A 22135-nucleotide genomic window follows, 5' to 3' on the forward strand; every position below is an offset into this window, starting at 1 on the left:
TTTGGACTGATGAGTTATGTCCATTGATCATTCAATGAGATCATGAGTCAACTCCATTAAGCATCATAAAGGTTTATAGCTATCAACTACTACTGATCCTTTATCTAGTAGCATATGAAAAAAATATCTTATCAAGGCTAGTTTTGTGCTGCATGTTTTTAAATCCAGGAAAACTCCCAAGTTGGAAGAAGGAGTTTTTCCTTTTTTCTCAAAAGGACAAGGAATAAATGATAGTACTTCTGGAGGGTTGACAAGATTTTGGCTCCCGTTAAGATGTATCCCCTTCTTCCTACTCCTCCTCTCTTGGCCTCCTTGCAGAAGACCCTGGTCAACCTGGTCCATCACATGGGCGGAACCATCCGCAAAGACTTCAGCACCAAGGTCACTCACCTCATCGCCTACTCGACGCACGGGGAGAAATACAAGGTTAGTACGGTCACGTCGGGGGCGGAGCCAGGACATTATTACTGTGATGGACAACCAATATTTATTCTTTACGTCAAAATATAACACTTTGAAAAAGAATAATAAGTCAAAGTTAGATCAAACTAATGGTGCATATATTTCAGCTTTCTTTAGACCGTTTCCGTTCAGGATTTCTTTTTTTTTTTTCGTTTAAGGAGCACTGTGGCCCCTAATTTTAGGGGTGCAACCAGACATTTTAGGGGCACACGACGTTAATCAACATACCAACCAAATATTCACATTTCTACTAGTTTTCACTGTATTACTAATAAGTATTTTGATAATAAATGCAGAAATTACAATGCGCTGTTTCAAATTCAGTGTCACATTTTATTGGGATTCTCATCTTGCGCATGCAAGATGTTTCCCGGTTTGCGCATGCATGCGTTCGACAAGTACGGAAGCGACAGTTTCACGGGAGTGCGCCCGATTGTCGTGCCACTTGACAGGACGCTGAGCCTCCTCTGCCCGCTCGCCTCTCCATTGAGAATGCATTATCAGGCCCGACAAACGTCTCCCATGTGAAAAGCCCTTTATGGCACCTGAAGCAGAGTCCTGCACTGGTTCGGGTGACCCGCACATCCTCTGAGGAGGATACGCCTGAACAGCGTGGGTCGGGCGCGGGTTTTGCGATTGCGAGCGACACATCACCGGTGCTGGATATGTTAATCAGGAGCGGAGGAGTCAACTAAAACCGTCAACAGTGGATGATGTCCTTTTTTTGCACAACAATCTCAAGCACCAAGCCAAACACCAGATAGTGTAATTCCCCTCTAATGTTGCTAATTTTCCTTCGGGTGTCAATATCAATTTATCGCAGGTCTGGTCGGGCTACTGTTGGAACACGGGTTGGATGCGGTTTGAAGTATTGCGGGTGTGGGGTTTGTAAACAAAGACCCGTGCAGGACTGACTTGCACTGGCACACTAGCCGAAGGTCGGAAGAACGAGTTAATAGTTTGCTTGCTCATTGTAAACGCACGTAGCAGGTTGGGTAATATTTCGCTTTCGCACAGACGTTTACGCTCGCTCGATAATCTCTAGGACCCTCCCCCTCGACAAATTAGCAGCCATTCCCTATCCTTCTTACACTCATTGGCCTGCTAAAGATTCCGGATCCACGTTTAACGTGTAAAAAAAAAAAAGGGCAAATTTACAGATGGAAAATTCGGTCGCATACTCTCAAATTTTGGTCGCAAAATGCCACCATTTGGTTGCAGTTTGGAGCCCTGCTGTTTCATCTTGATACTTGTTTTGCAGTCTGCATTCTGACTACATGCATTCTTATTTATCCCAACATGCATTTTGAATTTATATACTTTGACATTTTGGTGACTCACTCATCGGTCTATCCTTCCATAGGAATGAATAGATAATTTGTTATGCTTTTTCTTTTTGTACGATTTATTTTCTTTGTTTCCTGTTGTGTCTACCTCTCTCTCTGTAGCTTCCCATCCACACCGACACTGTCTGCCTTTTTTGTTTTTCTCCCTTGAGTTTTTTTTGCAGCACAAAAAAAACTAAACAAACAACAAACCAATCCCTCTGAAAAAATTGTTGGTTACGTGTGTCACACGCTCAGCTATTTTCCGTTTAAAGCTTGACACTTGGTTCTTAAAAAAGAACAGGTGGCTGGGGATCAGGAACAGGTTTAGAATTTGTTTTGAAATAATGCATTTTTTACACTTTAAGCGAAAGCCAGTTTGTATCCATATTCTTTTTGTGAATGTGAGTCGCAGCTCGACCGGGGACCATTGAGACTGACTGGGGAGGTATCGTTTCACTGAAAGTGCTCGCTGTGAAGTGATTTGAACATCTTTTTAAGTTAGACAATAGCAAATTTTTATACTTGTGTGCTGTGCTGTTTTTCCGTCTGTTGACAATACTAGCTCGTCTTCCTCTATCTCTCTCTCGCTCTCTTACTCAGACCGTTTTTTTTATAAAGTCTGTTGATAATTCACTAGTCTTTCTCTATCTGTGCAAAATGTCTGGCATTTCAGAGCAGCACTACTGGCATGCACGAACACATTAAAAGGGGCTATACTGAAGCCTGGACCCCTAGAAAAGGCATAAACACATTTGGAAAAAAATCTGATTTTAAAAACGCTCTGCCCACTTTAAAAAATAATGTCCAATGGTACAGTGGGCCTGTTTTGAGCCTTGGCCTTTTGCCCACCATGAAAGTTTGGGAGTTGTTCGGATGCATGACTCATCTTATTATTATTTAATATCTGCCATAACGTCGTGCAGGGAATGTAATTTATGTAATAATCGATAAATGTGTCATAAACGTATGGATGTGTGTCACTATCTTATTCCCCTGAACGTGTTTCTTTCAGTTGGCAGTATGCATGGGGACTCCCATCCTCACCCCGTCCTGGATACGCAAGGCCTGGGACAGCAGGGACTACGTGTAAGTTAAAAGTTCACAGTAGAGTCTGTGTCTATGAGTGTGTGGAATTGTTTCCGTATAAATACACTGGGCACAATTCCGGTAATACTCGACCAGGATTTGGTTGTGATTCGTTGTCTTGTCCTCCGTTTCATGTGTGGAAGATTGAGTCCTTGAGTCGAGAAATATCGCCAACTAAGTAAATGGAGAGCCATGAACATTTAATGATGCTGAGTTTGAACTTGGTGGTTCTGGTCAGGGCCAGATGCAAGTTCATACTACAGACCGTGTGGCCCATAGAGCTCTCAGACTAAAGGTCTTTGTAATCTCTCCTGCCTACGTTGTTCAGTTTTAACAAAGCAACTCAAGCTTTTATTTTTTATTTAATGAATTGCGAGCAACTCGTGCTCTGAGGCTCCAATCTGAAGCAGACTTAAACATGAAGGAGCTTTACTTTTACACAATAGTTGCAATGTCCGCAACCCCAAAGGGCTGATAATTCCCTTTTTATATAAATAAATGTATCGTCAGCCTGAAATCTCTCAATTTAATCTTGTTCATGACTTTGTTGAATAGAACGTGGTAATTCAAATCAGATTTGAAGCAGGGGCGATTCTACTCCAGTTCAGACTTGCCCCCTCCCAACCCATTCTGCTGTAAGGCATAACAATACATCATATTATACAGCGGCCTCTTTTGGAAGGATTGCCAAAGCTGTATTCAGCTGTTTGGACGTTTTTTTTTTCAGGTACTGCTGCGGTGTCAGTGAAATTCTTTATTCTTTATTCTTTATCATTATTTAGATCCCCATTAGCTTCCACAGCTGTGGTCGCTAATCTTTCTGGGGTCCACATAAAACAAAAAAACAATACACAGACATATAAACATACATACAGTACAAAAACCTATCAATATCCCAAAAGTTAGAAACACTGTATATACAACACTTCAATACATTGCACAAACATCATTAACCTCTCAAAAAAACAAAGTCCATTGCAGGAGAAAAGTTAGTTTTAAAACTGACAATATGCAATACATGATAATTTTACAAGTTTACAAGTACAAATGATCAACTGATTGTAGCCTACAGTAGAGACGACGAACCTCATCTGAGTTTGACCATTCTCTTCCAGTACAGCCCAGTTGTGTGTGTGTGTGTGTGTTTGTGATCACTAAAATTAAAAAAGGAATCCAGTAATTAAAATCGAATTGACCATCTAAATACCACTTTATTTTTGCCTACTAGTTTTGATAACCCTGTTTCTATAAGTGAGTGAATATGTGTGGGCAATTGCTTTCAAAGGTCTTTCCAAGCCGACGACGAAAAGTTCCGTACAGATTTCAAAGTGCCCCCGTTCCAGGACTGTGTCCTCAGCTTCCTGGGCTTCTCTGAGGAGGATAAGGCCAACATGGAGGAGAGGACCCTCAAACATGGTCCGTATCACACAACCACGCACACAGAGTAAAGCTGCTGTGATTTTGTTGTGGATGTATGCTCAACAGTGGGTTTTCTTCCCATGAGTGCTGTATATCTGATAGGAACCTGATGCTGGTGCAACATGCTGCAAGGCACAAGCAAAAGTATCAATCATTTTGTTAACACAAACCTTTTCTTACTTCACACCTACTCAAACCGACATAATGTGTTTTTATTTTTCCGTTGGATCACTTGACTTTACAACAATACATTCCGTGCATCATTGCATCTCAATGCCGGTGGTGCTTTGTGTGTGTGTGTGTGTGTGTGTGTGTGTGTGTGTGTGTGTGTGTGTGTGTGTGTGTGTGTGTGTGTGTGTGTGTGTGTGTGTGTGTGTGTGTGTGTGTGTGTGTGTGTGTGTGTGTGTGTGTGTCCTGTTGCAGGGGGCACCTCCCTGGAGCTGGGGGACGAACGGTGCACACACATGGTGGTGGAGGAGAACTCTGTGAAGGAGCTGCCCTTCACGCCCACTAAGAAACTCTATGTTGTCAAGCAGGAGGTAGGCCGACCCCTGTTTAATACCTGGTTCGCAATATGTGCGTCATAAGTGGCCCGTCTGTCAGGTCTAACCCTAAAATCCCCAGCTTGTGAATTATTGAAGGTGCTCCCAGTAAAATATTGCCATTTTAGTAATTCGTATTCAACGTTTGAAAAAAAACAAAACCTTCTTTCTCAGACTTGGAAAAATGCCTTGCTAGACGACTTGGATGCCTTTCTAAGCATTCCTGTCCTATTTTCACGACGCATCATGGGACTTTATTGACAATGGAGGATAAAACTTCTAATTTCCCCCGTCTTTCTGTTTTGTAGTGGTTTTGGGGAAGCATTCAGATGGATGCGCGAGCAGGAGAGTCCATGTACTTCTATGAGAAGGTGAGTGCCACTCAGGATGCAGATGTAGGGAATCACCAACCCTCAAAAGAGTTATAACAAACACAAGCTACACTGTCTAGTAGACTCACACACACACACACACACACACACACACACACACACACACACACGGCCCCGCAGGGCAATCTCTGCTTCCAAGTGATGTCTCAGAAACTGACAAGATGTGTCTAGATTGTCAGTTGAATGCATTTTCTTATTTATCATTTCTTTATGATTGGAATCTGTGTTTGTGGGGTGTGGGTTCACACGGAACAGTGGCTCATGTTGATCAGTGTCAATCCCGATGATTGGATAAGGAGCCCTAATAATAGAGGCCACGTGTCTCTTGTGTGTCATGCTTGACTGGGAGCTCTCAGCTCTGTCTCCAATGGCAATTGGCAACAAGGCTTTTTTAACAGACACCCAAAACAAGCTTTTAAAAAATAAAAACAAAAGGTGCAATGTCTTTCAGTAGCCTTATTTATGGGCACCTGAATAATGAAAAAAAAAAAAAGGATTTTTGGACCATTAAAAAAAAATGGAAGTGCTTGAGGGGGCGCATTCAAGGGACTCGCAGGTTTTCTTAGCTTCATGGTGGATGGAAAAGGCTATTAACGCCTCTGTCCTCCACTTGTTAGAATAGTGTGGGTGCTGAGGAATACACAGTTGTTTGTGCGCAGTGTGGATGACACATGAGTCTTCATCTCTGATATGCTAAAATGTTCTCAAACCGATAACGATGTTTTTTTTTATTGCTAATTTGCAACGCGGAAGGGTGGACCTGCATTGAAAATCAACAAAAAATAAAATGCAGTCCCTTCACCAATTTACCACACGAAATGGCTGTGCTCTTATATCACAAGACAGCCACAGAAGAAGCCACACAAACGTGTAATCCTGGAGAGGGCACACTTTTTTTTCTTATTAGTTTTTCGGATATTTCTAATTCATTTTTTCTTATTTTCTGCACTCCCCCAGGATGAGAGCCCGGCCATGAAGAAGGCGGAGTCCCTCCTCTCCCTCAACACGCCCAACAGCAACCGCAAGCGGCGGCGGCTGCGGGACACGCTGGCCCAGCTCACCAAGCAGACGGAGATCTCGCCCTTCCCGCCGCCCCGCAAGAGGCCCTCGGCCGAGCACTCCATGTCCATGGGCTCCCTGCTGGACATCTCCAACACCCCCGACAACTGCAAAACTCTTGCAGGTACGATCCCTCCCTTCCCCCTTCCTTACCCAACCCTGGAGCTGTGGCGATGAGGAGGGGGGGGAATCCTTAATGGGTCATGGTCATGGTCCCGTGGTGATGAGGGGGAGCTGGTGTTTATAGCATCGATATGCTATGTTGTGGGTGCCCTGTGTCACGAAAACGGAAGATGTCGCGGACTGGTTATGACCCTGAAACGTCCAGAGCACATTTCCTGTGCCTCTCTACTCCCGGGTTTTTCTGACCACTTTCAAGGTTTCTGTAAAGTGTGAGGTTTGACCGGCCGACGACACAAATCCTGGCTTGAGATCTGGATGAAATGGATAGGTTTTAGATCTTCCGGGAAGAAGACAGAAGTCGTGTCGTGCCTGTGACGGGACGCTGGAAGAATGGGCAATGAAGAGAAGTCTTTATCCGACCACCCTTCACAGTCCAGTACGGTCTGTCTCCCTTCAGAGCCCCGCCAGGTGGAACAAGTCCCATCTGCTCAAAGCCGAGAGAGAGAGATACTCTATCTGTGTTTGCTTACGGTGCTGTGAGCACAGCACCTACCTGAGTAGATGCTGGTCATCCAGTGATCAGCATTGGATGGCACAACACCGTGGCATGTGAGAGAACCAACCGAAAATCCTATGATTCGCTTTTGGAATTACACGATTTATGTTGCCGCGTTATCACCGTGCCATGTTTCCCAGAGGCTAGTATATAAGCGGCAGGCATTGGGCTGAGAAGCGAGTCTGGAGTAGGGGAAGAGTGAGGCCAAGCACGGTTAGCAGGCAGACGGGGAACAGGCATGGGTGCATGTCTAGTACCAGGGAACTATCGCTCCAATACAGCTAAAGCCAGAGGCAGAGACGAACCAGAGCATCCAATAGCTCAGTGCATTCCTGGATCCACACCAAGAGACTGTTGCGGATGGTAAAGTTGTGTATGTGGTAGGTTGGCACCCAATTAATGTGCATGGATAGTATACAGCAAATCAATGTTTAAATTATTTTCCATATTACATTTTTTTTTTTTCTTTACTTATTTAAAAGGTCAGGTTACATTTCGTTAAAAACGTTTCACGTCAGTCCTTCATTTGAAGTACCCGTATGATGGCAATCGTCAAAATTTCCCAGCCAAACAAGTGACGACAGTATTATCCTTAGTTTTTTGTGTTCAGATACCAGAACCCTATTCAAATATTCAGTAGCACTTGACACCTGTCGTCCAGTTGGAGAAGCGGCAATGCCAACAGAGACAGACTTAAACTAACTGGATGTGATAATAATATTTATTAAATATTCTAGTGTTCCCCCCCCCCCCCCCAGGATGTAGTTTTCCATGGTGGCGCTCCCAACAGTCTGTTGCTTCAAAAGATTTTTCGGCAGGCGGCAGGGTCTATGTATTCAAAAGGGTGTCGGATACCGGCCCATACCAGTGTCGGACATCACTGACTGACTGGATGTCCTGTATTTCCAAAATGTCCGGAATATCTTTGTTTCGTACCATTTCCGTTTAATTAAAGGCTGTGTTTGCTCGGTTCTCACGATCGAATTCTGGTAATGGATTGACCTAATGCTCCAAAGCAGGACAGCCCCCCTGTGCAGGGCCAGGTGTTACGGGCTAACGGCTCAATTCATTCTCCAGAACGCCAAATCCACCTTTCTTTAGAATTAAGAATTGGACAAACCACTTTGTCTTTGATAAAGGAATCTCAAAGACGTGGGGTAGGTTATAATAGTAATTTCAACAGAGTTAGATACTTCTGGCAGTTTTATCTGTAATTAACAACTTTGTGACAGGCCAGCTATATCACTATTTTTTAATAGCCCCATCTTTTAAAGAGGAAATTATTGAGCGATATCGTCATCAATTGGATCTTCTCTATAAAGTAATGCATCCATTTAACCATTGTGTTCTCTCCACCCCCCGTCATTTCCGTGTAATTTCTTTAGTTATTTGAGTCATGACGGTTAAAAGGCCTCCCGAGAAGGGAGCCTGAGTCTATATATCGTACATCTGTTTGATGAGGGCAAGTCAAACCTCAACATGCATTCCCCCCTTCAGTTCAGCAATTATGTTGCGTCAAGGCAACATTTTGAACATGGGGTTGCTCAAAGCGGAGCCTGGGGCACAATGTCGACTTGTTTCTTTATTGCTCTCTAGCTTGGTATCTTTCGCCTGTTTTCTATTGGTTAGCCCAAATAAATTGTCATGTTAAACATCGTACAACACTTCCCTGTGAAAAGGTCTACAGAAAACCATATAAATAAATACTATATATGTCCTGACCGATATAACCAAGCTGTATATTAAATGTAGCCGTAGCTCTGGAGGGAAAGATGAGTGTCCAGTCGCTGGAGGGTGATTGGTTAAATCCCTGGTTCACGTCGGCTTTGTCGACTGTCCCTGTGCAGAAAATCTAACTTGTAACAGCTTGAGCAGATTGCACACTTTTTGTTTGTTTACCTGTCAAGTGAGTTACAGGAGAACTCTCTTCTAACTGGCAAACTCCATGCCAAGTCAAGACGATAGTTGTAAAACTGAAAAACATGGCACATTCGGCTCAGTACACCTGCATCCTGCTCAGCTGCACTTGCCAATTATATAAAAAAAAAAGTACAAACAGATGTTCAGTATTGTAACCATGAGAAACCACTAATTATGCCTCTCCATCCTCCCATTATCTCTCCCTCTCATCCTTCCAGAGAGTTCCAAGCCCAACAAGAGTTCAACACCGATGCTAACCAAACAGTCTGCTCGGTGGCAGGTCACTAAGGAGCTCTATCAGACCGAGAGCAACTACGTGGACATCTTGAATACCATACTAAAGGTGTGTGTGTGTGTGTGTGTGTGTGTGTGTGTGTGTGTGTGTGTGTGTGTGTGTGTGTGTGTGTGTGTGTGTGTGTGTGTGTGTGTGTGTGTGTGTGTGTGTGTGTGTGTGTGTGTGTGTGTGTGTGTGTGTGTGTGTCTCTCTCTCAAGGGTGGAACATTTATTTTCTTGCCACCTTCCAGCTTGGGCCCAGTGGTTTTTCATGGCAACATTTTCAATTGTGTGTGTCCTTATCTCCTGGTCCCAGTGGTAAGCCAAGCAACTGACCAGTGAACAGCGTGGGAGGAAATAGCTTGCATGGTTCTCTCTCCCTCCCTCACTCTTTGTCTCACTCACTCCTCTATAGAGCTATTATTTTTTTATACCTTATTCAGTCTCTATTGTTCATATGGCCCCTACCTTTGACACTGTAAATACAAGAGATCAGAGTTAATTTGATTGATTATTTGTCATCATATGTGAAATATTAGCTACCAATTCTCAAATGTATTTGAGAATTGGTAGCTAATATTGTACGTATGATGACCAATTCATCAATCAAATTAACTTTGCTCCAGCTTCATAATAACACTGGATTGCTTTACCGTCAACCATACCCTTTATAAAAAAAATTTGATTTATTTTTCATGATAAAAAAAAGTCATGTCCATCGGAATGTCTTTTCTCCACCCCATCTAGGATTTCTAGAATCCATTTGCCGGTCCCCTCGCTCCCTCTCTCGCCCACCCCCCACTCCTCCTATATTCATTTCGTTTCCAACACAACCTTTTCATACACAAAGGCGCGCGAGGCGTTTTGCTCACTCATCAGTTCATAAGCCTTCGGAGCCTTCTTCTCCAAAGCAGCCAGCCTCCCTTCGCCCGGCGTCCCCAGTGTAACCGTGGCAGGCTGTTCTCTCATTAGTGTCTTGAACTGAAAGGTTAGCCCTGCCGCAGCGGCCGCCATTAACATTCACCTGAATACCAGCTCTCCTCTCTTCTCTCAAATCGTCTGGCATTTACCAAAGAGAAGGTGGTGAAGGAGCGCAGATTAAACGCCAGGCCAGCCCCTTCATGGTTTAGTCATTTAAAGGTAAAAGGGACGGTAATGAAAAGGGAAAGGCCTTCTATTTGTGAATGTTTTGTGGTCATTCTTTCATTTCGTTTTCCCATTGCATTCGTTTTTATTCAAGTGGAAATACGCAGCCAAAAGCAAGGATGGAGTACTTCATTAAGCAATTTTTAAGCTTTCCTCCTGCAGTCATTTTTATACCGGTGCCAGTCATCTTTAAATGAGCTAGCAACCAACCACCTTTTACTTATTTTGGACCAAAAAAAAGCACATGCATTTATTTTTCCCACAATTGATACCCACAATTGATATCATATATTTAGCTAGACTTGCCTCAGCCTTCTCGGTCTATATACTACTTGACAATATGCTGCGCAAGAATATTTATTTATCATTGTTTTACGTACACTTGTGAAGTAAGTAAATCCCATCCGATTCACTTGCATAGCTTTGTATGGTCAGAGTCCATTTGTTTTGTTGTTGATAGTTTTGTCTGTACTTTCTTCCTTTTACCATTTTGTAAATGTATATTTCCTGACTACTATGGCATTGGGATACTTTATCGTTGTTCTACACTGCACTTAGCATTCGGCAACCGCATTTGCCTTTAGATTCAGGCTTTCTGTGCTTTCTGATAATGAAAAGCACTCTGTACAGCCTGACACTTGTTAGTGTGTCAACATGCAAGTGTTGAAACATATTAAGGTAGCATGAATGCAACTTGAATGCATCATCGTTAAATTTGGTAGCTTGCCATATGCTGTGTCTCTTTGTGAGCATTTCTAAAGGTGACACTGTCAAGATATTTCCATACAAGCTAAGCAAGGTCACACAAATACCAGTGAAGAGGCTCCTCCTTTGATTGTTGAGTCCTACATGCTCTGAAAGCAAAGTTTGTTCACTCTGCTAAAGCTGAGGCTGTAATCCGTCCATGCATGAAACAAAACACTATCCTGTCCCTTCGGGTTGCTTTGAAGAGGGTGAAAAGTGTTTGTGTTCGTAGCCGACGCTTGTTTTCAACAGCTTTACACTTGCTGCACCTTGTGTGTTGACTCGTGGACATTAATCTGTTTGTGTGTTTTGTGTGCTCGTGGTTTGTCTTTTTATTTTTTTGGATCTTTTTGTTTCCCAGCTCTTCAAGATCCCGCTGGAGAAGGAAGGGCAGGTAGGGGGCCCGATTCTGGCCCAGGAGGAAATAAAGACCATATTTGGAAGTATCCCCGACATTTATGACGTTCACAGAAAGATCAAGGTAAGTCTTTTTTTTAAGTACACCCGAAAACATGCATGCATGTAGATTCTAGAACAACATAATTCATATAAATATATATATATATATATATATATATATATATATATATTTATTTTTTTCTTTCGCATTCATATTGCATTATATTTATTTTGCAAAAATTTATTTATTGAATTGTATACAGCCAAGACATACTTAAAGGGGACATATTATGACAACACTTTTCATGGGATTTTGGATTTCTGAAAGTACCCCGCCTACAGCTACCAAACGAGCGGGTCAGTTTCGGCGCCCCGTCCTACGTAGGAAGGGGGCACAGTTGAATATTACCTCCCACTCCCCTCCAATCAGAGCATAGCTAAGATTTTGTCGACCAGCGGACAAGCAGCTCCGGCGGGGGGGAACCCGGCGGCAGCCCTGCAGCTATGCTCCGGGAGTACAATCCCTGGGTTGAATCCCCCGCCGATGCAAAAACATGTTCTGGAACTCAAATACTGTTTACTTGTTGGGAAAACAACATAATATGTCTCCTTTAATATGAATTTATTCAATCTCTGTATAGTAGTTTTTTTTTTCAATTTCAATTGAGAAATATGTATTTTATGGGTACAGTTCAAATCGGTGAATATATTACTATAGTTCTGCGTGGGCAGCACTCGCAAACCGCCCAAAACAAATTGTTGCCTTAAGTCAGCCCAGCGGCCTGCAACCGCTCAACTTTTTTTAATGAAACTAGGATAAAACTGAGATTGCTGCTCAATCCCCACTTATGCTGTTATGGAGGTTGTGTGTAAACCATACGAATAAACAAACATTCATGCCCCGTCCCAATATACACACAGCCTTAAAAATATTGTTTTTGATGTGTGACCGCGGTTGACCGCGGAAAGTGTGGACTATGGATCAGCCCACGCATCTTTTTCACGCACAAACTTGTGTTTCAAGGGAAAAGGACAAGCGCTTCCGTTAATTAAACACTCTGCTAAACTGATCATTCCTAGAGTAGCCTGTGGGCTTACGTCAAAGTCCACCACTAATAATGCTCCATTTCTGCCTTTTTCTGCATTAGAATCATCTTTAAAGTTACTGGGTTGGGTATATTAGAGCAGTATCATTGTTCCGAGTCCCACAGGGTCAGCCAAAATCCTGCCAGTGTGGTCTGGTTTTTGTTTGAAGTTTGCTTTTCTTTATACGTTCCATTTCTTTAGATAAGGGGCAAAGTGGGGGGTTAACATAAAAAGGAATTGTAAAATAGAGCAGGGATGATCAGAAAACAAGGGCTTTTACACAGTATTTAACTTTGGCTTTGCCTCAATCTTGAAAGACTTATTGGCTGTTGATGATTTCATTCCTTTTTAAAGGCTGACCTTGAGGAGCTATTGAATGACTGGTCAGAGGACAAGAGCATAGGAAACATCATCCTCAAATATGTGAGTACATTTATTAAGTAGTATTATTGTCTGTCTGTATGTCATCACCAGATTGTGGCAGGGTGGACTGATGTTGCATCATGTATGGACATGTGTTGTTGACCGTCTTAATGCAATCATGCAAACTAAAATAACAACATTCTGAACGGTTTGTTGTTATTGCTTTTGATATGCAGCTGAAAAACGAACGTAATATTTGCTAATAATGTTGGCATTTGCTAATAATGCCAACCTTATATGTCAGAAGATAGCTTTTCCTCAGGGAAAACGTGAGGCCCTTATTGTTTGACTACTTACCCACCTTGGAATAATACCATTTTATACGGTCTTAAAATGATTTTTAGTTTCATTTTGTGCCCTTTTAGTGAGCACTATCAACCAAACAGTGGTAATGCAATATTAATCAGTAAACTATTTTCTGTAAACTTCGAAGATATCTCTGAATTTACAAAATAAACTTAAACTAACTACTTATGTACTTGTAGCCTTAGAAATGCACTGATACATTAACTTGATACCAACTCAATGCAGACAAAGCACGAGTCAAGAATCAAATCAAAAAGATATATATTTGGAGCTACCTCTCACTATTTAATAAGGCACACTGCTGTTTTCTTTATAGGGACCTCTGAAATATTTTTCAGAGGAAAGCTATGATAATCTGTTGTTGAACTGGCAAGGTCAAACATCATTCACTGTGGCACACAAACGTAAGTTTGGCCATTGTGAATATACCATCTAGTAATAATATTGAAATCGTTGTATGATATACAGTGTTAAACACTACACTACTTCACGGAGGATAGACTGCTATGTCGTTTGGCGGTTAGAAGCCCAACGCAGTGTGAGAAGGACTCGTAAATATCTTAGAACTGCATGCATTTTTCAAAAATGACTATGCCCTAATGTCTTGTTGTTTCTGTCTTTAAGTCATGAATGAAGACTGTGGGACTTTTTTATCTCAGTATTATTCTCTTTGGGCAGTGTGTTTACTGAAAACACTTAAAAAATGTAGAGTATGTAAATTATGTAATGATGTTTTGAAAGGTTACACTGTAAAACGATTTCCCCACACAGCGTTGTACTTGGAAAAGGGGGCACACTGCTAATTGTTAGACAGCATCACTTTGCTCATTGTTTGCACATATATTATTTATTAGTGTGGCTAAGATTTGGAGAGATCTGAGCAGCAGCTACTTAACATCCAAATTAGTGTGATTTCCTCTGGAGATGATTATATTATTCATTATATACACCCCTTTCTGGCGTGGTCGAGGGATAGGCACAGGGTTGAGGTCGAGTATCTGTCCTTACAGTTCCCACTAAAGGCAGCTAACCGTACCCCTCACCATGCACCCCCCCGTGTTTCATCCTTTCAGTCCAAAGAGATGCTCAAGACCTACCCGTCCTTCGTCAACTTCTTTGAAATGAGCAAAGACACCATCGTCAAGTGTGAGAAGCTGAAGCCACGTTTTCACGCGTTCCTCAAGGTACGTGACTCCGAAGGGCTGGGCTCACGCTCAAAGTTAATCTCCGATCTGCTTTTTCCGAAGTGTTGCAGAGACACATTTTGTTTTTGATTATTTTGTGCCACCTCCTTTTCAACACCGCTGTAACTGCTGTTATGTTCTCTCTGCTTCTTCTCCTCGTGGGTCTGCAGATCAATCAGTCCAAGCCAGAGTGTGGGAGACAGACTCTTGTCGAGCTTCTCATTCGGCCAGTGCAGAGGCTGCCCAGTGTTGGCCTTCTGCTCAATGGTAACCCAGATCTGCGCCGACGACGGTCAAGACTCACACATACATGCATTACATTTCATTGCAAGTTGGCATGATTTAAAGCGGGATAGGTGGTCCACTATCTCAAACATAACCCCCCCCCACAAGTTTGTTCACTTGTGGGCACCAAAATCATGTCACTTTTGCTTTTCATTTGTTTCCTCCTGTTTGTTTTACGCAAGCCCATCCATTTGACTTATTGGACCCTTGCTCTCTTTCTCTACCTCTTCAACTCACCTGCAGACATAAAGAAGCACACCTCGGATGACAACCCTGACAAGAGAACCCTGGAGAGAGCCATAGAGGCTCTGAAAGAAGTCATGACGTGAGTTCTGTGCCTCAATGGTCCTTCATTCACCTACCGGCAATGATGCCAGTAACGCGTCACTTAGTAACGTGTCACTTAAGGTACGGCCACACCAAACGCGTCACCTGCGTACCACGCGTATAAAATCGGCAATTTTTCCATAGGGAAGCATTGGTGTACGCGCGTATGAGGTGCGTACATCGTATCATGCGTACCAAGCAACATTTTACTCGCTGTAGGGGCGTATGAGGCGCGTACATATACGCGCGTACATATACGCGCGTATATATACGCGCGCACATATACGCGCGCACATATACGCGCGTACATATACGCGCGTACATGTACGCGAGGAGTTCAAAAAATTTAACTTTTTATGCTCATACGCGCCGCAATAGCCAATCAGCGTTGAGCTTGACCCGACGTCACTGGCAGAGAGTAGTGAGCTTGGACAGAAGCATACGGCCGACATCTTTCTTTATTCTGTGTGGAAATAGTAACATAGTTACGGCATTAAATGCTTTTATGGAAACATTTTTAGCGAGAAATGTGCATTTTACTTTCATAATGTTCGCTCGGTGAATGTGAAGGATGTTTGGTTTGATAGTTATGACGAAGAGGGAACGCTCCGTTCACTTGCATGGACAGAGTCTCTGGTTACTAAAGCAACCTCAACGTCTTGGCGGACTATATATCTGCTGATCAACACTACGAATGCTGGAAACACACCAGACACACCATGTGAAGTTATTTAACCCGATTATTGTTATTTATATCCGAGATTACTTAATCTAACCCGATCTAAACTCTATCACCCAAACACGGCGACGTTTGGGTTTCCTACCTCGGACTCCAGAGCAGCCATGTCCATGGCAGCCACGGCCGGCAACTTTCTTTATTCTGAGTGGAAATAGTAACATAGTTACGCCATTAAATGCGTTTATGGAAACATTTCTAGCGAGAAATGTGCATTTTACTCTCATAATGTTCGCTCGGTGAATGTGAAGGATGTTTGGTTTGATAGTTATGACGAAGAGTGAACGCTCCGTTCACTTGCATGGACAGAGTCTCTGATTGCTAAGCAACCTCAACGTCTTGGCGGACTATTTCTCTGCTGATCAACACTACGAATGCTGGAAACACACCAGACACACCATGTGAAGTTATTTAACCCGATTATTGTTATTTATATCCGAGATTATTTAATCTAACCCGATCTAAACTCTATCACCCAAACACGGCGACGTTTGGGTTTCCTACCTCGGACTCCAGAGCAGCCATGTCCATGGCAGCCACGGCCGGCAACTTTCTTTATTCTGAGTGGAAATAGTAACATAGTTACGCCATTAAATGCGTTTATGGAAACATTTCTAGCGAGAAATGTGCATTTTACTCTCATAATGTTCGCTCGGTGAATGTGAAGGATGTTTGGTTTGATAGTTATGACGAAGAGTGAACGCTCCGTTCACTTGCATGGACAGAGTCTCTGATTGCTAAGCAACCTCAACGTCTTGGCGGACTATTTCTCTGCTGATCAACACTACGAATGCTGGAAACACACCAGACACACCATGTGAAGTTATTTAACCCGATTATTGTTATTTATATCCGAGATTATTTAATCTAACCCGATCCAAGCTCTATCATCCATCCAAACACGGCGGCGTTTGGGTTTCCTTCCTCGGACTCCTTAATCCTCGGACTCCTTAAATGGTCAGATACGCGCGTATCTGACCATTTTTGACACAAAATGGTCAAGCAACATTTTCGCTGCGTTACGCACGTACATGGTACGCGAGGTACGCGCTTGGTGTGTTCGCACCTTTAGTAACGCGTTACTTAGTAACGCGTTACTTAGTAACGCGCTAATGGCCTCGGACCACTTTTTTCAGTAACGAGTAATCCAATGCGATACTATTTCCAAACCAGTAATCAGATTAAATTTACTCATCAAAGTCACTGTGCGTTACTATTTTTTATTTATTTTTTACCGGATCACCAATTGGCATTGAGAGCGATGGAGTGGTGTGTGTGTGCCTGTGACTGTCTCTAAGTCTCCAAAGACTTCAATCTATCAGAGGCTAGTGTTGACCTTGACTCCCCAGAGTCCGCGCCACCAGTTGTTATTAGCGGCGGAATCGTGCGGAGCTGCGTGTGTGTGTGGAGCTGCGTGTGTGTGTGGAGCTGCGTCCGGTGATCGCCCCGAAAAGTGTGCGGTGAAATTTTGTCTACACATAAAAAAATAAATAAAATTGTAGTGGCAAAACCGGTTGTTGCAGCTAAATTTAACTAATAAAGTAACTTGTAATCTAACTTAGTTACTTTTAAAACCATGCAATCAGTAAGGTAAGTAAGTTACTATTTTAAGGAGTAACTAGTAATCAGTAATCAGATTACTTTTTCAAGGTAACTGTGGCAACACTGCCTACCGGCCACCTTGGTTATCTGCATCGAATTGATCCAAGATGGCTGCCAGCGACAAGTAATTTTATGTATTATGGCTCTGGTACAATTTTGTTAATTCTCGTAATTAATTCATTGACACTGCAGCCAACCCTATAAAATCAGTATTTGTCACAATGATTAGAAACGGACGCTGAAGATTATTCCAGGATGTTTATTTGTATTAATGGCCATTCACATAAGCATTAAGTCTTCAACGCCCCTATCATTGACATTTCTAACATGAGAGGTTTTAGAAACTATTTAATTTGAAAGTTCATGTCAACAAATCGGGCGCATGGTTAGGATCCGTTATTCAATGTTTGCTTGCTCTGAACTAAATCGTTCAACAGGCATAACAAAACAGCATTGGTTTGTAGCAGATGCACAGTTACCACACCAAGTGGTAATTACCAAAGTATTACCAAACGCGCTCATTTAAGCGTTGTTTTCCAATAGTAAAGGATGAGCTGTAGCGATAATACTGTAGTTTGTTCTGATATCAAAGCAATTGTAAGGACTTTGCTTTTGTCAAGCCCATTTTTTATTTTGAAACCGAATAAATTGCCCTTTTGCACACACAACCACACCACAAGTGCTCCGTACAGTTCTCAGAAAGCACTCTGGCATTGCGATCTTGAAACGTTTGCGTCTGCTGCGATGCTCTTCTGTGTGATCCGCCCCTCGGGCAGCAAAACAGTACTCCCACTGTGAAACTGCATAGCATTGTTCGTGTACCACCAGTTTTCCAGACCACTGTTTTTTCTCTAATGTTGACCTTTATAATTTAATACCATGTGCTCTTGTTCCCTGGGAAAAAAGGCAGGTTATCAGTATATCAATATGCCCTTCAGAGTTTCTGCTTGTATTTTCTACATCATGTTAGGATTTTTCTACGCAATTATGTCTATATACACATGGTTAGCATTAATTAATTACAGAAAAGCATGAATATTGTCACTGCCAATATCAATATATAAGGTCAGAATGAAAAGGATATTTGGCCTTTTCCATATTGCTCATATCTATTGTGTCCAAGTGGAATGCTTCAATCTGTTTTATTTTACAGATTTAAAGCATTTGTGGTTAGTTCCCGTTTTTTAAAAACATGAAATGACAAAAGTCCACCATTGATTCAGTGACCCCCCTCCCCCGTTGCCCCCTGATCTCTCTGCATAGTTGCGTTTTCACGCCAATGCATCTCTCCCCTCTTTCATTCTCATCACTTTGTTCTCTGTTCTGGCTCCATTCTTTAATCCTCTGTTTTTTATGTTTGTTGTGGGTCTACTTCCTTCCGGCTCTGGTCTGTAGTCACATCAATGAGGACAAGCGGAAAACAGAGGGCCAGAAGCAGATCTTTGACGTGGTGTATGAAGTCGATGGCTGCCCTGTAAGTTGAAGCGCTGCAACGCTCTTCTATTATATATTCTTTGAATTCCCCCTCCAATCCTTCTGCTCTGTTAGCTTAATGTTTTGTCGCAGATGAACTGGGCTTTTAATGGATGAGTGGACCTGTTTGTAATTGAAGCAGTTTCCTCCAGGCCCCCTCAGACATTTGATCATTCCACAAAGGCTGTCGATTTTAAGCCACACGAGCACGGAATATGCCAACTTTGAGTTTGTTGATGCAAAACAACTGCGGTAAGAGGAGATTATACCAGAAGGAATAACTACTCAACTTTCCGTGCATACTCAAATTCAAGGCATAACATCACACTGAAGGTTGCCAGACATTAGTATGGCAGTGTCTTATCTTGTATTGCAAAAAAAAATTGCTGCGTTAAATGCGTAGTCCTACTCCTAAGAGGATGCAAACAAGTTTAAGACATCCCTTTCGGCGAGTGGATACTTGGATACTTATGGATACTTGCCATGATCCATCTATCGCCGGGATATACATAGTCGCTAAATGGATCCTCAATGAAAAAAAAAATCTGATGCAGCCCTGGCCGTCATCGACGACATGCATGGAAGTAATTTTATTTTACCCAGTGAGAGCTCTGGGTGGATCATATCCTCCCATCCCTCCTTACCTCTACTCCCCCCCCCCCCCCCCCCCCCCCGGCCAGGCCAACCTGCTGTCGTCCCACCGCAGCCTGGTGCACCGCGTGGAGACCATCGCCCTGGGAGACCAGCCCTGCGACCGCGGAGAGCAGGTCACACTCTTCCTCTTCAACGACTGCCTTGAGGTAACATACACACACGTACATTAAAGCAGCCACTCACTCATTCACTCAAGGCTGGATTTTGGTTCCACGTCGACGCAACGTAAGGCGGTTTATGGAACCATTACGTCCTGGGGGTCCCTCCTTACGTCCGCCGCAAGGGCCTGACATGCGCCTCCCAAAAATTTTAACCTTGCGTTGAGGCAATGCAGCAGCGAGGGCTGTGATCTGGTCGATCACTAAAACCCGACGCAGAACTAAAACAGGTTTACAACTGCGTTGAAGCGTCTTCATGGTCATTGCGTTGCTTCTACGTGGAACCATAATTGAGCCTTCACCCGCTCACTCACACTCTCTCATTTGGGGCCGCACCATTATCTTATTTCCAACGACACGGGTTCATGTTCGGAAACGGACTCCAAAAATGTTGGTCGCTTTCCTTCAGACGCTCTGCTCTCATTATGAGAATATCTAGGTGCGCCTCTCTGTTCAAGTGCAAATTCATTTAAAACGGAGCCGGCAAGCTCCTGTTGACGGAGGCTGGCGAGAAAAGGTGTATAATTTATGCCGCCGCAATCTATCGTTGCTGACACGGGGGGTGTGTGTGTGTGTGTATGTGTGTGTGTGTTAATTAAGGAAGGGGCAGCATTAGAAACGGGGTAGGCAATCGAGAACACAAGGGGGAAAGCAGCTTTGCTGATTCCGAAGGTGTCAGTGACGCCTCCTAATGAGGTGTGTGTGTGCATGTGTCAGTGTGTTCATTTTGTCTCTCATACATGTAGCCATTTTTTGCAAGGTTACATTTGTGTGTGTTTTTTGTGTCGGTTTTAAAATAGGTTGTGTGAGTGTACTTAAGACTGGCCTTGGCTCATTGTTGTTCAGGAAGTAGTGAACAACAAGGAGTAGGCAAAACGTGGCTCATTTGAATGAATGCACATGTTGTGAATGGATCATTAATAGAGCCCAACCAAGGCCCTGTCCCTTTACCACGCGCGCACGCGCGCTCGCACACAGCTGCTAATAATCTGATATTAATGAGGCCCTCGATTAGGGCCCAATTGATTTGCCGATAGCAGCTCAAGTGCTCATCTCAAACACCCCTATATTTATTTCTAATTTGTAAGCCCATGCATACATACACACTCGTTGGTTTCTTACATAATCCTTTCTTGCCAAAAACCTAAATGTTGTCCTTTGCCTTCAACCTCCACTAGACTTTTATTTGTTACTAAAATTACTTGTATAGATGCTGTAAATCTGTCGCTGCCAAAAAGCTATTTTTGAACGCTCTGGATGAGATTTCAGTGGTCGCACAGCAACACTGAAATCTCAGGCCAAACTTGGAAATTTCTCTACATGGCAGTCTCATCTCAGACTCATCTCGGTATATAACAAGATTAGACCATACCTATCCTCAACTGTCTCCGAAACCTACCTGCATGCGAATGTATTCTCAACCATCTCCTACTGTATACCAATATGGTCTCTCACCACCAAGGAAGTTACTGAATCCATCGCACGACTATACAACCGAGCTTTAAAGATCCACAGTAATCTTCCAAAATGGACACCCCACTGCACTGCACTCACTCAATCTCACGCTCTGTCCTTTCAAAATTTTATTTACAGTCATGCTATCACATTTCATTTTCACCTCCAACACAGCACCTCACAAACACTCATCTCCCTCTTACCAACACATAACATGCCCCAAGTGCGATTCACTAGATCTGTCTCCATGGCCCTCCACCCAGTGCCTGCTTTCAATAACGGCTATGGACAGAGGTCCTTCATCCACACTTTCACCAAAGTCTGGAATGGCATTCCCCATCACATTAGAGTATTACAATCCATCACACAGTTCAAAAAAGCATATAAATTGTTACTCCTCAACACATACACTTGCAAACACTGACTTACACGTGCTATGTCCCTGTTGTATGTAAATGTGACGCGCGATGTGCCTTGTATGTTATATTGTGCTGCAAAACAGGAACCTGCTGGAAATCAGTTATTTTACTGACAGGCCCTATTATATTGTAACTTTGTTACTTGTAATACTTTCCTGTATAATAATAAAAAAACAAAAAAAAAAACACAACAAATGCAATTTCGCAAACGGAATCAGATTGAAATTTGAATGTGCGACCATGATGTGTATTTCTTTATTTGTGTTTGTGTGTGTTTTAGATTGCCAGGAAGCGTCACAAGGTGATCAGCACATTTAAGAGTCCTGTGGGACAGACCAGGCCGCCAGCCCAGCTTAAGCACATTATGTTGATGCCACTGTCCCAGATCCGCAAAGTGCTGGACCTACAGGACACCGAGGGTAAGACTCGCACTCCAAATGTTCTTGCATTTGCAACACATTTTTCTCCTATTTGGGAGAACACGCGGCCATTTTGTTGCAGGGTTCCCATGTGCAAAGGAGACCTTATTATTGCAACATCGTCACCAAATGTTGGTATGCATAATGAAATGATGGGT

The 22135-nt window shown here is 42.9% G+C and overlaps 1 protein-coding gene across 5 annotated transcripts in view; it reads left to right on the top strand.

Moving 5' to 3' along the window:
* ect2 (epithelial cell transforming 2) overlaps window positions 1-22135 on the top strand; it is a 39023-nt gene that overhangs the window by 7465 nt on the left and 9423 nt on the right. For all 5 annotated transcript variants that reach the window (XM_060066646.1, XM_060066648.1, XM_060066647.1 and 2 more), the window contains 15 exons: window positions 319-426; window positions 2803-2876; window positions 4162-4292; window positions 4719-4834; window positions 5146-5208; window positions 6187-6412; window positions 9106-9230; window positions 11413-11532; window positions 12891-12959; window positions 14339-14449; window positions 14620-14716; window positions 14978-15059; window positions 18795-18873; window positions 19553-19672; window positions 21839-21977. In XM_060066646.1, the coding sequence (XP_059922629.1) occupies window positions 319-426; window positions 2803-2876; window positions 4162-4292; window positions 4719-4834; window positions 5146-5208; window positions 6187-6412; window positions 9106-9230; window positions 11413-11532; window positions 12891-12959; window positions 14339-14449; window positions 14620-14716; window positions 14978-15059; window positions 18795-18873; window positions 19553-19672; window positions 21839-21977 (1660 nt within the window). The remainder of the gene's footprint in view (window positions 1-318; window positions 427-2802; window positions 2877-4161; window positions 4293-4718; window positions 4835-5145; window positions 5209-6186; window positions 6413-9105; window positions 9231-11412; window positions 11533-12890; window positions 12960-14338; window positions 14450-14619; window positions 14717-14977; window positions 15060-18794; window positions 18874-19552; window positions 19673-21838; window positions 21978-22135) is intronic.

Source organism: Gadus macrocephalus, chromosome 12 (genome assembly GCF_031168955.1).
Source record: "Gadus macrocephalus chromosome 12, ASM3116895v1".
Classification (NCBI taxonomy): domain Eukaryota; kingdom Metazoa; phylum Chordata; class Actinopteri; order Gadiformes; family Gadidae; genus Gadus; species Gadus macrocephalus.